The 18,367-nt window shown below is 39.2% G+C and overlaps 1 protein-coding gene across 2 annotated transcripts in view; it reads left to right on the forward strand.

The window, feature by feature from the left end:
• LOC129672165 (contactin-associated protein like 5-1-like) overlaps positions 1-18,367 on the forward strand; it is a 796,696-nt gene that overhangs the window by 164,900 nt on the left and 613,429 nt on the right. For both annotated transcript variants that reach the window (XM_055601463.1, XM_055601471.1), the window contains exon 2: positions 12,269-12,373. In XM_055601463.1, the coding sequence (XP_055457438.1) occupies positions 12,269-12,373 (105 nt within the window). The remainder of the gene's footprint in view (positions 1-12,268; positions 12,374-18,367) is intronic.

Genomic DNA, 18,367 nt, shown 5'->3' on the forward strand with positions numbered 1-18,367 from the left:
ACACACACACACACACACACACACACACACACACACACACACACACAGGCACAGACACACTCAGGCACCTGCAAGTAAGTGCACACGGAGATCCAGGCTATACTTTGCAAACTGAAGTCTTAACAAATTTTCTCTTTGTTTTGTTTTTGTTATTCTGTGAACATTTCAGACAAGGATATAATGTGTCTTATTCATCCCAGCCCCACCAGCCAGGCAAGTCCCACTGCTCTCATGATTGCTTCTCAAGCCTCCTCCATAGGAAGAATTCATGCCACTGCAAACTAGTCCCTAGGGGAGAGCCTATTGAAGTTTTTGATAAATGGTCATGTTGTCAAAAGCAAAGTTTTGAAACCAAACACCGGCGTCCCTCATCTAGAGTGCAGTGTTGTTCTGCTTTATAGCTTAGTATCTAAAACACAAACATAGCAGATCCTATCTTAAAGGCTACACTTTAAAGTCATACTTTAGTATTAGGAATACATACAGTCATATTCTTGAATATGTGCAAGTATGTGTATTTAAAATATTAACGGAACTTATGTGAATATAATAATGTGACAACTCAATAGACTGGAAATTTTATATGATTGTCTCTTACTTCTCTCAGGTGACAATGCCTAATCCCTAATCCCATTATGCACTATTGTTTAATTGATTAAAGTTTGTATTGCAGTGAAGAGACATCATGTCCACTATATCTCCTTTAAATGAAAACATCTCACTGGGGCTGGCTTACAGTTTTAAAAGTTTAGTCCGCTGTTCTGGTGGCAAGCTTAGAGGGTTACAGGCAGACCTATTGCTAGAGAAGGAGCTGAGAGTTCTACATCCAGATCAGCAGGCAGCAGGAAAAGACTGCCATACCGGGTGTTACTGGAACATCTGAGAACTCAAACCCTACCCCTAGTGAGACAGTGCCGCCAACAAGGCCAGACCTACACTAACAAAGACATACCTCCTAATAGTGCCATTCACTGTGGGCTTATCGAAACCATTATATTCAAACTGCCACATTCCACTCCCTGGTCCTCATAGGCTTATAGCCATATAATAATGGAAAATGAATTTAGTCCAACTTCAAGTCCCCATAGAATATAATGGTCTCAAACTTGTTTAAAAGCCCAAAGTTCAAAGTCTTTCCTGAGACTTATGCCATCTCTTAACTATAATGCCCTGTAAAATGTAAATGAAAAACAAATCACACACTTCCAACATACATTGGGACAGGATATACATTACTGTGTTAAAAGGGAGGAAAGGGAACATAGTGAGGAAATACTGGCCAAAATCAAGACAGAAAACCAACTGCACAAACTCCAAACTGCATAATTGCATCTTTGCTAGCTTTGGAAGGAAACCATGGTTTCCTTCATTGCCTAAGCTTGGCTGTCCTAAAACTGGATCTGTTGACCAGATTGGCCTCAAACTGAGAGATCTACCCAATTTAACTCCAGAATTCTGAGCTAAAAGGCATGAATTATCATACCTGGGTCTAAGCTGTTTTTTAATTACTTTTCAAAAGTTGGAAGCTTAGGGAGGTGAAGACTTGACCAGGGGTAAATAATCAGATCAGCCTGGGTGGTGGTGTATGACTTTAACTCCATCCAGCACCTGTAAGACAGAAGCAGGAAGATCTAGAGTTCAAAGACCTTCCTTACCTGACTTCCGATAGCAACTTTCGACATAGTCAGAGTTTTTGTTTTGTTTTGTTTTGTTTTCTGACACCATGGCCACAGCAACTCGTATAAAGAAAATATTTAATTAGGGCTGGATTTACAGTTCAGAGGTTTAGTCCATTATCAGCATAGCAGAAAGCATGGCAGTGCAAGCAGACATGGTGCTAGAGAGACAGCTGAAAGTTCTATATCTGAACAGGCAGCAGGAAGAGAGTCACACTAGGCCTGGCTTGAGCATCTGAGAACTGAAAGCCTACCCCAGTGACATACTTCCTCCAACATAAACTCGAACACATGCCTGCATGCATACTCAATGCATACACATACATGCATATTTCTGCACATATTTGAGCACATATATTTGTGCACACACAAACAGACACAGAAGAAGGAAAGCCAAATTAGGACAATAAGGGTGATTTCTAGTGTAAATGGCCTGCCATCATTTCTGCATCTTTAAAGACCAAAGAAGGTAACTATTTGTTCAAACTCCCAAGATAAGCTTCTTGCAGGCAAAGAAGACTCATTGGGTTTAAAATCACTTTTGTATTATTGGTCACCTAAGCCTCACCTCTAGCTGATTCTAATTAGTTTTTTGGTTTTTTGTTTTTCTGTTTTTTTTTTTTTTTTAATTCCCAGCTAGCAGAAAGAAGACACTGTATTGTTTCTCACAGGAACATTTCTGGCTCACACATGTGAGCTGAAATGGCTTTATGAATGTGAACAGATTGATTGAGCAGCTCTTTCAGATCATGGTTTCCTGAGTAGCCAAAATTTTCAGTGTAATTTACAATGAATCAATGGGAGATCATGATTAGCTATTAGAAGTTCAACCCCATTGTATTTGAAAAAGAATAAGTACCCACCGTGAAAGATACAGCTCTAGAAAAGAAACTCTGATGAGAACTGAACTGAAGCAAATGCTCTTCTGAAAATGCTTCTCCTCTCTCATATTTATTGTCTATATAAAATCATTTGTACAGTGCACTTTCAAAAGAAGAAAAACATCATCTCTACATGTAACTTTCTATCATCCTTATTTTTCCCAATCTTACCATTTTATACTACATCCTCTATGTATTATTGACCTTTCTTATGAATGACAACATCTTACTTTAAACTTTCTTTGTATGTACACACACACACATATATGTGGACATGGTAAAAAATATTGATAGATAGAAATGCAGGATCACATGATGGGGATTTGTAATGAGAAATATTTTAAAAGATTTATTTTATTTTAATCGTGTGTGTATGTGTGTGTTTGGGGGCAATTTTGTGTGTCTGTGTGCATGTAGACATGCAAGTGAAACTGCCTTCCAAGTCTGGAATCCCTGAGGTTTTTAGCGTTTGTCTGTGACTTGGAAACAGAGGAGAAGTGATCTCAGATCCTCCAGTTAAAATGCATTGGATTAAAGTATGAAAAACAGTAAATGAATTAAATAAAGAAGTACAAAAAAGGAAAGCAAAACAGGAAACAAAAGATTAAGTAAAAGAAAGGAAAAAAAAAAGAAAGAACAAACTATAAAAATTTTTTGAGGAGGAGAGAAAAGAGCAAAAGAAAAGTAAAAGTAATTGATGGTCAGATAAAATATATAAATAAACCGAACTACAGAAATATAAAAAGTGTAATACGGTTTTACAAAGCTTTCTAAAATATAAAATTAAAATGCAATAAAATTATAGTAGAAATGAAAAGGAGAAATACAAAGGACAAGAAAAAAAGAGATGGGGAAAAATGTTTGTAAACATACTTTCTGGTTCCTCAAAAGTGTAAATGTGGTGGAGGCAAGAGTAGCCCTGGGCTATGCAGACCTCACTTTCTGCTCCATGTACTATTCTCCTGACCTGGGACTGGATGTATGTCAGGTGTCCAACAGAGCCATTCTGTCAGTATCACCTCTTCCGTGTGTAACATGACCCTGTGCTGCCTACACTTAGCTTGTAGGCCCTGAGTAGAAGAGGTTCTCTCACTCTCTTCTGTTTCCTTAATTATGTACCCTAGGACAGCTCATGTTCCAGCCAAAGCATGTCTGCCGTATAAACTGGGACTGGGAGAAGCATCTAGGACTAAGGAGATGCATACAAGTGGATCCACCCTCATGGGAGAATAAAACTACAGGAGTGAGGCACTCAGCTAGAGATTTAGAGTTCTTGGGTCTTACTAACAATAAGCATTGTGGCAGATATATGGCTCCGGAACTTTTACAACAAATGGACCGTAGAAACAGAGCTATCAACATCTAAGCTATACATAGGTGATGAGATTAGCTCCTGTACATTGAGGGTTAGGTCTCCAGGCATCGTCTCCCTCACTACACAAGATAAACCTGCCACTTGAAGTAGTTTGTAGTATGCACATTGTTAGGGTTTAACATGATATTTGTACTTTATTATGTTTGTTCTTTCGCAAACACACACACACACACTGCATTGTTTACTCTCATCTTAATTTTTTTTTAACCTTACCCCTGTCATCCCCTTCTTCCGTAGAGGTCCATCTCCCAAATTCATTTCTATTTTATTTGTTTTGTGACCCCTTGCTCTCAAAATCAGGACTGTGACCTGATTCTGTGGCATGGGCTTGAATCTATCCATTGGGCTAGCGGCTAGTAGCAAGCTCACAGTTAGCTTACATAGTTGAAGACAATGACTGTTGCTCCCAAAGAGTTCATTGGTAACATGTACATATTTTGCCATGTGTAATTCCTTCTTTCTCCTTCTACAATTAACTATTTCTCATCATGATGTTCCTTTCTAGGGATGTGGCATGTTGAAGATTGTACTTAGTTATTAGGCTCTCAGTGTAGGTAGGTCATTATATTTTTTCTTTAATTTAGCTTAATTTAATTTTTAAATTATTTGGAATATAAATGGTAGGTTTATTTAAGGCATTTTCATATATACTTAATTTTGATTTACCACCCCCTAATGCCAACGGCTCTCACCTATCTCCTGGGTCTCATCTCTTCTTATAGCCTAAACCATCAGTATTTCCCCTTCCACTTTCACATCAGATGTATTCTATTAAGGTCCCCACTTTCCATCCAAGAGAGATATGTATTAACCAATAGAATCCTTTACAAATGGTACCTGCCCTCTTTGAAAAGTCAGAACTTTTCTAATGGAACTCTGCACCATTGGTGGCTCATTACACAACAGTCCTGTTAGTGCGCCAACCTATTTCCAGAAGAACCACCTGGCTTATCTTTTGGATGAGACCTCTGGCTTTCTGACCTCTACACCTACCATTGCGGGAAAGCAACATGATCCATATGCCAAGAGTGGGTTTTTGTGAGTTACACTGTTCCGCATACATTTCAGAATAGGGCCTGATACAACCTTGAGGGGTTTTTTTTTATACTGCTCTTTAAGAATACAATCTATTCTTAGCAATCTTTGTTCCTTTTATACACTGTATCACACAGAGTCAGCCTCTAAATTTACACCTTAGAAGACATCCTAAAGGAAATCTGCAAGAAACATTTGCTGAATTCAATCAAGCCATTGACAAATCAGGTTTCAGGACAGAAATGGAAAACAATAAAGTAAAGTAGTTCGCAGGGAACAAAATATTTCTTATCTTGAAATGAAAACAAAAGTTAGCAACCATCAACAAGACCTCTGGACATGACATGGCTTTTGCACACGTCATTGCCCTGGAGCCATAGCCATGTGCACAAGACCTGTACCAGACTAAGCCGGTCAAAATTCCAGCAAAGGTAGTGGAACAGCTTCCAAGTCGGGTATTGAAGGAGATAGTGTCAGTTGCTGGCTCCCAAGTGTGGGAGGGTCACTCTCCTTTGGGGACACAGATTCTAGTGTATTACTTTTGCTCTAGTGGATGTCCCAAAATCCCTGGGCATACGGGTAACACTAATTGGTAGGGGTTATAAACAACAACCAAAATATAAAGTGGATATGAACCTGGGAGAGTGGTGGTATAAAGAGTCCTCAAAGGAGCAGGGAGATGGAGGTGCTAGCAGATGGATGTGATAATATACATTCTATAAAAATAAATAAGTAACAAAATAAGTAAATAAATAAAGAGCAGTATGGTAGCATGACTGGGGTAGGGTTGTGTAATTCAGTAATGAAGCAATTTACAGCTGGGACTGTGGAACATCCATGGACTGTCTGAGAAAGAAAGAGCTACATTCACACTACGTAGTCAGTCTACCGGGATTAGTTACCACTGCAACATTGAAGAGCAATTTCAACACAGACAATAGTCAGAAACTCACATTAACCATGATTGAATGTTCACATTCCTCCAAAAATATTTGTGTGTGTATGCATAATGGCCATTGCCAAGTCTTTATCCTCATAACTGTCTTCTCTGTACTGTTTCTAATATTATTCCTGAAACCTCACAGCTCTATCACACAGAGGACTTCCCCTTGTTAGTCCCTCTGTAAGTTAGAGAGCAGACCCAGCAGCATAGGAATTACTTAATTGCTGGTCCCGGAGAGCTCCATCACTACTGAGCCCAGAAAGAGTGCTGTATCACTGCAGGCCTGGGACCCTGTATTTCAAGCCATGTCCTTTTCAGTTCTATATGCATTTAATTGTTCATAAGCGTGAATTTTATTTATTTATTTTTTAACATTTTGAACACAGAAATGTTGCAAAGACTATTTCAGTATATTAACTCATAACAAAAGCTGAATGGATAAATATAGGCATTCTTGGAACTGGCAATGCAAGCCATTTTTACGATAGTTACCCTGGGCATTTATTTTTTGGTATGTAAAATCTGAGTACCTCTTTTCATGAATTTTATCAAAGAACTACTGTTTTACAGGAGGCATACAAACATTGTGGAGACCAGAATGCCCATTGTCCACTCAATTCAACCAGTTGCCTCTGCTTCCCCTGCCACAGGGCCTCAGAAATGTCATCAACACTCAGTCCAGTGAATGTGGCTCATGCCTGATGGCTATTGCATATATGGAGAGTGCCATAAATTGTCAAGCCACACTATGCATGAGGTACATTAATAGAATATAGTCCTACCTGACTTTTGTACCTAATATTAAGTTCCACATCAAAATAAGAGGAGATGTGGTGTTGCTTCTCAGTTTTGTTCTCTAGACAAATTATACTGTGAATCTGCTTCTCTTGCTCACACAGTGTTTCTTAGCTTTGGTTAGCTTATTGACCAATCACTTTGCGGATTGTGAGTGGGACTGGGAGGAGAAGAGAGAGAGACCTATGACTGATATGTAAGTTGAATTAATTAATAGAAACAGCCACAACAAAACAAAATCAAAAAACAAACAAACAAGCAAAACAGCAGTCCAAGCATGTCACTGGTGAATGGCCACATAAACATGAATTTTCAAACTTAATTTTTAATGTTAACTAATTATTGGAGTTGATGTTAGGAACTGACCCATTGGCTTTATACTGGATAATCAACTCTTTTACCACTGAGGCACATTCCAGCATCTTTTGTTAAAATGAAAGAGGATCTGCTGCTAGCTGAACTCAGGTGTGTGTCTGAGGTCCTCAGGTGCACTATCTTACTGTCACAAACACTCTGGCTTTGAGTGCCCGAATGGTGATGTTATACCCAGTTCGTGAGCCCCCTAAAGATCTACAGGAATCGACTCCATTGCAAAACACATGAGCGTCTTTTTATTGTAAATTACAAGCTGCAGCTTGGGCCAACACAGCCCCACCGCCAAAGCGGTGGGAGCTGAGTGCCCGTGCCCAGGTTAGTTGGGTGATTTATAGATTCTGGTCCATCCCAGCATGCCCAAGGCAGGGGCAATTCCTGCCTGGCAAGCATCTATTGGTCAAAATGCTACATTTTTGAATCGATTGGCTATAGGAAGGTTCCCAGGCCATTAATGACCAAGTGTTCCTTCCTAGGGGGATGGGCCAGTTTCCTAGCAACTGTATCTCTAGTGGGTGGGGAAAGAATGCAGCAAGGTAGCTCTCCCCTCAGGGCATTACTAACTACTTTACCGCACCTACTCACCTACTCTAGGTTTTAACGATAGCTGTCACTTTGGTCTCTCAGTGATACAAAAATCACATGTTCACATGGTGTAGAAATGTGAGACAGAAGGCCAGACACTTAAGGTGAGGTTCTCTCTGCTGTGCTTTAGAGAACTGTAGTCTTTTGGTCTGTTCATTATGAAGCTACTTGTCCTTGAGATTTAAGGCAGAGGAAGGAGACAGGTCATATTTAAAAGCAAAACCATAGGATTTATTACATTGTTCACTAAGTGGAATTATAGGTTACAATAGAAAAAAATAAATGAAGGCAAAATCCTGACTTATTACCTCTAAGTATCAGTAAAGACACACTACAGAATTCATACTTTTTATCTTTTAAACAAAGTAGTTCATTACATATTCAATTCTAAAAGGAATTTTATCTTGCCAGTAAATTTAAGTGAATCTCTTAAGCTCCAAATCCCCATATATAGACAATTTACTGTAGTAATCAAGATGATTCACACAATTTCACTTTAGTATCATCTGTAATTCTGTTGGTATTTTAGCAATAATGAATAAAAATCTATGTTGACAGCAACAAAACAATATTACTTAAAGCGGCAGCATCTTAAACATTTACGGTAACTTCTAAAAACCAGTGCAAATGTTAGATTTATCATGCATTCTGTGTGTCCTGCTCCATGCCATGAACCAATATCCTTGCACTGTGGTTGTCTTACCCCCAAAGAACAAATCCACCCCTCCCTGCAGTATGAAGCATCAATGTTCTTGAGTATACATGCAAATACTCAGAAGCTACCACATGAGTTGCTTCTATTTTCCTCTTCTTAACCTGTTTTTCCATCCTGTCCTGGTCAGAGGACCCTGTAGAAACAAAACATAGAATACACACACACACACACACACACAGAGAGAGAGAGAGAGAGAGAGAGAGAGAGAGAGAGAGAGAGAGGCATGCTGGAGGAGGGAGATTCACCCTAGGATACAGAGGAAACAGAAGAGTCTAAATTTGAAAGACAATGTGGCAGGCTTCCTGGAAGCCTGCAGGAGTGATGGAGCAGATGGCATTTCCTTTTCTTCCTTTCCAGACGTGTTGGGTGTGAAGTCAAGCCAGCCTCTACCAGGATGCCCAGCTGTGGGTTCAGTACACCTTGTGATCTTCCCCTTCACACATCTACATGCTCTTCTCTTCTGTATTTCTCCTGTGTGCTTGGCTCACTGGGAGCCCCTAGCTTACAAGAGCCATCTGCAGCAGAAGTTCTTGGGAAGGTTTCATAGCACAGGAGCAATATCCTAGGAGTAAGACTTAGATCTCCTTCTAGATGGCAGGAGTTATCCCCAGAAGCCCAAGCTGTTGTCTGCTCTCAAGTGGGCTTCATACTGACTGCTTTTCTTCCTCTTATGTTTACTCCATCACATTGCTTATGAATTGTTATGGCACAGATGACTCTGCTTAGCAGACATGAAAACACAGCTTGGTCTACTTACCAAGATTGTCTCCAGACACCCTTGCAGAAGAAACCAATCTAGAAATTGAGACCTCCAAGCTCATAGGCCTGGTTTATTCTCTGTCAAGATTATTGGGTAAACAAGGAGATGCCAGAGGGAACCACCTCCTCACTCAAGAAGGAAAGCAAGACTACCTCTCTTCCTTTCGGGTTTGAAGTTTTCCCATTTTTATTATTGTTTTGAGACATAAAGTCTCAATTCAGAAGGGTTCTTCAAAACCTATTCTTTAAGCACACCTGGTCTGTGAGGACAAGACACTTAAAGTTCTTTTCTGGGCCTCTCCCTTGGCTAAAGTCAATGTTCACAGATTTGCTGACTACCAAAGTGGAAACATTGTTCCTCAGAAATATCATAGGTGGGAATAGCCGGTAGGGAATGGGGCTTCTATTGCTGTGAGTCTAATGGAGATCATATCCTTCTAAATTTATTGTCAAGGTGGTTGAACTCAGGTCCTTATGGGTGCACAGCAAGCACTTTGCAAATTAAGCTATACCTCTAGCTGTGTTTGATATTTTGATATTTCTCAATGACAAAAGATTCATAATCAAATGAAATGCCTGCCTTGTATTTGTGTGTGTGTGTGTATGTGTGTGTGTGAGAGAGAGAGAGAGAGAGAGAGAGAGAGAGAGAGAGAGAAAGAGAGAGAGGTCAAGCAAGTGTTTTGTGGTGCCATGCAGCCCTTCAGCCTCATTGTGAGTTAGGAATAAAGCAGCCACAAGCTTCATGTTCTCTTGTTGACATGCTCCAAGTCCTAGAGACATCAAGCTGCCATTGATGGGATTCTGGCAACTTCTCTGTCCAGTTAGGATATGCCTCTGTTTCATCCTTGTCAAACATTTGTAGATGTTTACCTTTGGGAGACACCTGAAACTCAGTTTACTAAGTGATTTTTAAACACACTTAACAAACAAGAATGTGAGCCTCATGTTTCTAATCTTTTTTCTTGCAATTAACTGAAACAAACCTTTGTAAGAACTGGCTGGATAAACAACCATGATCCTATGTAAATGTTCTTTTCAAATGTCAGAACATGTCCTCCAACAAGGCCGCATACCAGAAAGTTTCCTTGAATGACACATTTCAAATCTGGTTTGAATAACGTTTGTCTAGATGTTAGGAAGTCATTTTTCAATGTACTAGAAAATCAGTTGTGTACAAAATAGAAAAAGAATGTCTGCTTTGTGAGATTGCTTAATTGGTTGATTGATTCTCTCTCTCTCTCTTGTTCCTGCCTACATCAAGTCACCATCCCACTCTTTCCACACACACCTTTACTTGAGTCCTTTTGTGTAGTAGATTCATTGTTAAAGACCTTAAAATAGAAGAGCGCCTCCTGGGTGATTCAGGAAAAATGCATCACTACAGCACATTGATGATGAAGTCCTCTAAACCATCTTGTGCTATTGTAACAGAATATCTGAGCCAGAGTCAGTTATAATGAATAGTTGTTGTTGATATTTCCGAAGCATGAGAAGTCTGATATGCAGGTTTCAGTATGTAGCAAGGCCAACTTGCTGAGTTATTATGTGATAGAATGACAGAGGATGAGAAACTGTACTTCTGAAACACTAAACCCACAATGAGGGTGGAGCTTTTAAAGATCCTGCCTCTTAATTGGGTTGCATGATAATTAAATCTTTTTTTCTTCATTAATTTACTTATTTGTTCATTTTTCATCCTAGTTGCAATCCCACTCCCTCCTCTCCTCCAAAGGAAAAGGAGAGAGAGAGAGAGAGGGAGAGAGAGAGAGAGAGAGAGAGAGAGAGAAAGAAAAGAAAGAAAGTGACTACAGCTAGATACAGCTAGAGAGGACTCACACATCGCAGTTTTAACGATTGCTCTACTATAGTTATCAAACAAATGTGCAGTTCACTGAGATAGAACTGAGTTTTGTTCCTGAGCAAGGTGATGCATGCCTGTCTTCCCAGCACCTCAGAGGCTGGTATAGGAGGTTTATGAAAGTTCAGGACAGTCTCAGTGACAAAGTATGACACTGTCTGTGGAAAAAAAGCAAAATTAGGATTTTGTTGTTGCTTGTGATTTCACCTTTTAAAAATTATATCAAATCTAAGGATATATTTACTCATATTCTGTCCCCGCTTTTGCTTTTACATCTTAATATTTGATACATTTTATAGGCAATTAAATCTTTATTTATTTATATTAATTACAGTTTATTGACTCTGTATCCCAACTATAGCCCCCTTCCTCATTCCCTCCCAATCCCATGCTCCTTCCTTCATCTCCTCCCATGTCCCTCTCCAAGTCCACTCATAGGGAGGTCCTAAATTAAATCTTAATGATAGTTTTGGTTTGCACAAATGTTCAAACCCGTTACGTATGAGGTATGTCCTAGGTGTAAAGCCTGTGCTTCCCCACCTAAAATCCAGTGGCGATGGACTAGTATGACTGTGGAAAGGCATAACTCTGTTGACAAGTTATGTGTTAATCCATGGCTTCATCTTGTTTAGTGTTAGCAAAGCAGCCTTAGAAAGTACCTCGCCAGGGAAGGCTAGAAAGTCAGCTATTGAAATTTCTATCTAGTTCAAGAGTGTACAATGACTCAGACTATTCTTCTTCACTTCCTATGACATAAGTGAGCACATGTGTAAGTAGCACATTTCCCACTGGCTCACACACAAGTTGTAGTAAGAAAGTCAAACTTACCCTATTCTGATAGACACATTTGCTGCAAGGGTTCTTGGAAGCTGAAGATAGGAGAATAAATATGGCCCTGTAGGAGCTGTGCTTCTCATAGCCTAAACATAGGCATGCAGTGAAGCTTTGCTCAAATGCTCAACTAAATGAAAGGATAGGTTGTTTGGGTTTTCACTCAAACAAATCTTCTTAAGAGTTCTGGTTATGCTATTTATGAGTGTTATAAGCTTGAACCCTTCAGCCCTGATTTTCTTCATCAATGAAAAGAAGCCATACCATGTTTGAAGGTCATGAGAAGAAAGTGCAGTAGTAACTGCCATGACACACACTGAAAAATACCTCCCAACCTTTCCCAGAGCAGATGCTTAATAAAAGAGAGTGCTTATAAGTTTCATCTTTGTGAATATTTTCTTGATCGTGAAATCTAACCTCATCTGTTCTCGCCACCTTTTCAGACAACTGTGATGACCCATTGGCCTCTTTCCTCTCACCAAAGGCTTTCTCCAGCTCCTCAGATCTTACTGGAAGTTCCAGCCCAGCCCAACTGAACTGGAGAATGGGTATGTATAGTGACTAAACCCTAAACCTATATATTAGATGAGGACATCGTGAGTGCTAAAAAGAGAGGAAGCATTCTGTCTAAACAGGGGTCATGTCTAAAGTGACAGTCCAGAAGGAAATCTGAGAAGTTAAGTCTATAGTGAAAATATGTCCCATCATGTAATAGTCAACTTCCACCAAGGAATGCTGCTACTGCTGCTGCTGCTGCTGCTGTTTGAGGTGTTAACACTGGAACCCAGGGCCTCACACATGGCTCTCTCATGGGAGTACATAGGCATTCTGTGAAATTCTTTGTGTAAATTTGTATGTGTGCATGTACTTGTTTGTGTCGAGACAGCATGTTTGTGTATATGCATGTTTACCATGTATGTAGTTGCGTGTTGTGGGAGGGAAAGAAGACAGCCTTGAGTGACATTTTTCAGATGTTATACCCTCTTTAAGAAAGGTGTCTGACTAGCCTATTGCTTGAAGGTTCAGCTGCTTCAGATTATTTTTTTAATATTTGTTTTATTAAGTATATTTACATGTCAGCATAGCTACCAAAACATGCTTTGTGATAAGTTAATGGGCTGTTTATTAAAATATTTAATACATTTAATTATTAGTTTTAATTTAATAGCTAAGAATAATATTATTATTTAAAGTATATATTAATTGTTCTTAATTACAAGCAAGAACACAAATAATATGTAACCTTACTAGATAGAGAGAACCCTGGGTAAGTACTTGGTTTGGTAAAACTAGACTAATTAGGTTTGACTGGTCTTTAATGCAGAGTGAACTTAATATAATGTTGGATATTTAGCTATATTTTAATCATATTTTGATATTGATTTTGTGATGTATAGAGATTTATTTGATCAAGCCATCTAAGAGCACAGATGTCTCTCCCTGTTCATTTGGTGGAAACAACAGAAAATTGCTTATACACTGAACATGAGTGTTTTCTTGTCATTGTTCCCAAACAATACTGTACAGCAGTTATTTATTTAGCCTTAACAACTATTAGTTGTTGGGAAGAATCAGTATTCTGTCATTTTATATAAAAAACTTGAGAATCTATGAATGTTTTGCAGAGGGTTCTATAACTGAGCCCTTGGGATGCCAAAGGGCTGAACTATTCAAAAAGGGGGAAAAATCCCATCATAGCACAGTGGAGAGAAGAGCTTTGCCACAGCAGGACAGAAAGCTAGGATACAGGCAGGAAGGCTGCAGTTTCATTTCAGGAAGAAACACATATCGAGAAATACTAAAACAGCTCTAGAAGTGCTTCCCAACACAATTAATCTCACTTCTATTCAAATTGTTTGATACCAGGTCACCACTGTCTAAGAACTCCTTATCTACTTCTGGGGAACCCAAGAGCCTAATTTTAGGCTAGTTACCTCTATACTAGACAGATAATGACAGGAGACAGTGTCTCTGCAATGATTAATTATACCCATCATTTTCTGCATGGTGGGAAGCCTGAGCCTGGGTACTCTACCTCAGACCAGTATGTCATAATGGGTAAATAACCACCACCTGTAACTCCAGCTTCAGTGGCTATGATGCCATATTCTGACAGGCATATAACACACATGGAAATATCCACATACACTTAAATTAAAAATAATAAACACAAATATTTTAAAAAGTTAGTTTGCATACCATTTGGTAACATAAACTCATAACTCAAGAACCCAAGGAAATATGTATGCACATATGAGTGAATAAAGAAATGAATATATCTGTATGCAAATATATATCCAACATAGGAATGTATGCACACATGTTACCATTACATTAGTGTAAAACATGAAAGTATGTTATTGTTGTGAAAAATGAATTTTGTCCTATGAATGGACAGGCAGTTATAAAATCTAGCAAGCAAAGAAGAAACCACTTAGCAGTAATTGTTACTGAAAATTGTAGAAAAAAAAATTTACTTCTTCTCAGATGAGATTTATGTCCTGTCTATAAACTATCAAAACTCAAAACAAATGAGAGCCTGAGCATTCCTTTTCTACATGGAGTCCCTTAAACTCTCCTTTAATTTTATGAATGGGTAGGCATCAAACATACCACCCCCCAGAACAGAGAGCTCCACAGGTATGAAATGCTGGATATTCTGATAGCCACAAACATATTGAAGAACTTCTCCCTTAAAACTGGATTGTGTATCTAGGAATTCAGTCTTGTTGCAAGCTTATGTAAAATATAACTTAAAACAAAACAAAACCAAGAGCAATTCCAGTCAGAAGGCCTTGTGGATTCACTATACAGTACAGCAGACAGAACTTCAGCACAGGGCAGAATGCCATGACCATGCCAAAACTCACCAAGAAATCTGCCATGCCCTTACTCTATCTAGGGGCATCCTCTACATGTCTCTGTCCAAAGGATGCTCATAACTTCAGTATTGTACAGAGAAATAGGTGTGTATGAATCTTATTAGCTCAATTATTTCCCCATGCTGTTACTGAAGCATAAGTAACAAATTAATTGTATATATTAAATTATATGGTACGATGATTTGACATCAGTGTATATTGTAAAATAGCACAGTCAAGTTAGTGGATACAGCCTCCTCTTCACATACTCCTTTTTGTCTGTGTGCATTTGTTTGTTCTACAGTCTTTTTAACTTTCAAGTGTTAAAGCAGTAGGTTACTATTAATAAGTCACCACACTGTGCCACTGAAGCCTCAGAATTCTGTTGTTTCAGCGACTGGGTATTCATCTCAGGCTGGCGTAGATCTCAGTCTGCAGCTGAAAATGACCTTGAACTTCTGTTATTCCATCCTATTTCTCCTCAGTGCTGGGATTCCAGGCTTTTAGGGACATATATAAATTGTACATTGCTGGTACCAGGCCCTGAGCAAGCTCTGTACCAACTGAGCTAAATCTCCAGCCCCTCTAGTGTAGTGTAGTGAAATTGTATACAATTTCAGCAGCCTGTTTAAGTTAGCTACATTCATTTCTTTACTTCATGTTTCCAACCAATACAAATTCACTGCCTCTTTTAAACATCTAAGCATCAGTTTTGACACATGCACATATACAAACACATACAGTCAAATATAGCCATATTCTCTAAACTAGATTTAAACTCTTGGAGATTGGGGATTAAGATACACAGTTTTTCATTTCCAAGGATATGGCTTTAAATTGCTAAGCGATAAATACTTGTCAGAGTGTGATGTTTGGTCAATTTAAAACCACAGCTTTCATAGAAAGACCATGCATGGAGAGGACCCAGACCCCTTGCACAGATGTAGCCGCCTGGCAGTTCAGTCTCCATATGGGTCTCCTAGTAAGGGGAGCAGGGGCTTCCTCTGTCATGAACTTGGTTGCCTGTTCTTTGATCACTTACCCCTGGCAATGTGGCCTTACCAGGCCATAAAGGATCCAGGCATTTCTGACAAGACTTGAGATTTGATAAGCTATAGGCAGATGGCAGAGGAGGAGAACTCTCCTTTTCAGTGGACGAGGGGAAGTTGAGGGGGGTAGGGAAGGAGGACAGGACTGAGAGGAGGTGAGGGAGGGGGCTTCAATAGGGATATGTAACGAATAAATTGTAAAAATAAATAGATAGATAGATAGATAGATAGATAGATAGATAGATAGATAGATAGATAGATAAAAACAGCTCTCATACAAATGTAGAATGACCACACCAAGGAATATCCAACTCATTAAGAAGGGAAGTGAAGAGACAGAAAAACTGTTCAAGAAGTATGGAATTTTGAAGAACAGAAGGAAAAGGGGTGGGTTATAATGACAAATAGAGGCAAAACTAGTTAATGTCTGCATTCATTTGAATTTCGAGAAAGAGAGAAATCTATGTACATATATTTATACACATATATTGCATATGCACATGAACATACATGTGAGGGAACACAATAAATAAGCATATAATAGATACAAATAAGCAGGTAGAGGCTCATTGTGGAATTTGGTCATGTGGTTATGGAAGTGAAAAGACCCTCATGTAAAATTTCTTAGAACTACAGACCCAGGAAAGCTGGAACATCCCTGCATGACCAAAATTCTGAGAACAGAGAAGGTTCTCAGAGTAACTCTTGAGCTGAGGAAAATGATGCAGCCAGCCTTGATGAGAGCTGCTAAGCTAGGGTCAGGTAGAAGGGGAGGAGGTCCTCTCCTATCAGGGCACTAGGGAATCAACATAGGGGGAGAAGAGGGAGGGTGAGTGGGACGGGAGGAGACAAGGGAAGGGGCTGAAGTTGAGATACAAAATGAATAAATTGTAATAAATAAATATATAAGTAAAATTAAGTTAAAAAAAATGGGAAGCTCCCTCTGTAACTCTTCAAGCCCAAAGATGTTTGAGCCTGGATTCATGGCAGCCAGGATCAGGAGAAGGCAGGTGCTTCAGCCTCAGGAGAGGGGGCCAGGATACCTCTGCTCTGCCTCCTCATGTTATGTGATTCGTCCAGGGATTGCATGATATCTTCTCACTGAATGAGGACTGATCTGCCACACCTAGTACAGTGATTAAAGACAGAACAAGAAAATTTGAACACAGGGAACTTCCCAGAGACTCATACTCCAACCAAGGACTATTCATGGAGATAACCTAGAACCCCTGCACAGATGCAGCCCATGGCAGTTCAGTGTCCAAGTGGGTTACATAGTAATGGGAAGAGGGACTGCCTCTGACATAAACTGATTGGCCTGCTCTTTGATCACCTCCCCCTGAGGGGGGAGCAGCAATACCAGGCCACAGAAGAAGACAATGCAGCCATTCCTGATGTGATCTGATAGACTAAGATCAGAAGGAAGGAGAGGAGGACCTCCCCTATCAGTGGATGTGGGGAGGAGCAATCGTGAAGAAAGGGGAGGTAGGGTGGGATCGGGAGGGGAAGATGGAGGGGCTTATGGCGGGATACAAAATGAATAAAGTGTAATTAATAATAATAAAAAAAGAAAAAAATGGGAAAAATGTCTCTCTCAGAGACATACTGACACTTATAACTAACCATCATCATATTGTAGGTGATGCCAAAACTCTACAAGGCAGACATTCATTAGCAAATATGTAGCTTCCTGCTATCTGAAATCTAATCAGTCCACAAAAAAAAAAAAAAAAAAAAAAAAAAAAACTGCTAGTTTGCAAAGACGAGAGAGAGAGAAACAAAACAAACAAATAAAATGTGTTTTGTGTGCTATGTAAAACCATGTTAAAAAAAACTGTTGGTAATGGCAAAAGACTTAAGAAGTAATGTCAGCAAGGTTTGTCATTTCATATGGCTAAAATTTCACATCTTCATTTTCCCTCCAAAAATATTTAGAATTTGAATTATTTTTCTTGTATGTTCCCCAAACCAGGAATACCATCTTGCTATGTTATTAAATCTTCTAAACAGTTTTACTTATGGATGGAACTCACTAATTATAAATAAATCAGTTATAAATAATTCACTAAAATCCACTGAAAGTTCCTTAGGCCTGAGCAGTAGATGTCAGTTACTGTGTTGATTTGCTAAACTAAAATGGAGCTAAGCATCTAATAATTATGCAGTTAATGAGGCTTATAGGGTGTTAGAAATGAACTTGGGTACAGTCATAAAATCATTCATAGCTTTATGTTTGTTTGTTTGTTTGTTTTTAACTATGGTTGAATTCTAGATGCTGTACATGTCTAAAGTAGAATATTTTTTTTTCACTTCTAACTTAAAAAAGAAATGGCTCAGCAAGTTGATTCTTCTCTGGCCTGTGGGCTGCATCCCAGCAGGCCATGAAGTCAAGTGGGGCAGGAGATGAGAAGCATGCCTCGAAAGGCCCGTGAGAACCTGACAGGGATCACACACACCAGAAACAGCTGATGGCTAGTTCAACTTTAATTCCATAGAACAAAGGTGATACACCCATAGGGGAATGGGTGGGGTGGCTCCAAGAATAGGTGTACATAATTGGTTAGAACTAGGCACTTCAAATATACTTGATTTGTTTTACAAGGCATGATTCTATCATAATAGAATCTCAGTA

The sequence above is a fragment of the Psammomys obesus genome, unplaced genomic scaffold (assembly GCF_907164565.1).
Source record: "Psammomys obesus unplaced genomic scaffold, mPsaObe1.curated_primary_1811, whole genome shotgun sequence".
Classification (NCBI taxonomy): Eukaryota; Metazoa; Chordata; class Mammalia; order Rodentia; family Muridae; genus Psammomys; species Psammomys obesus.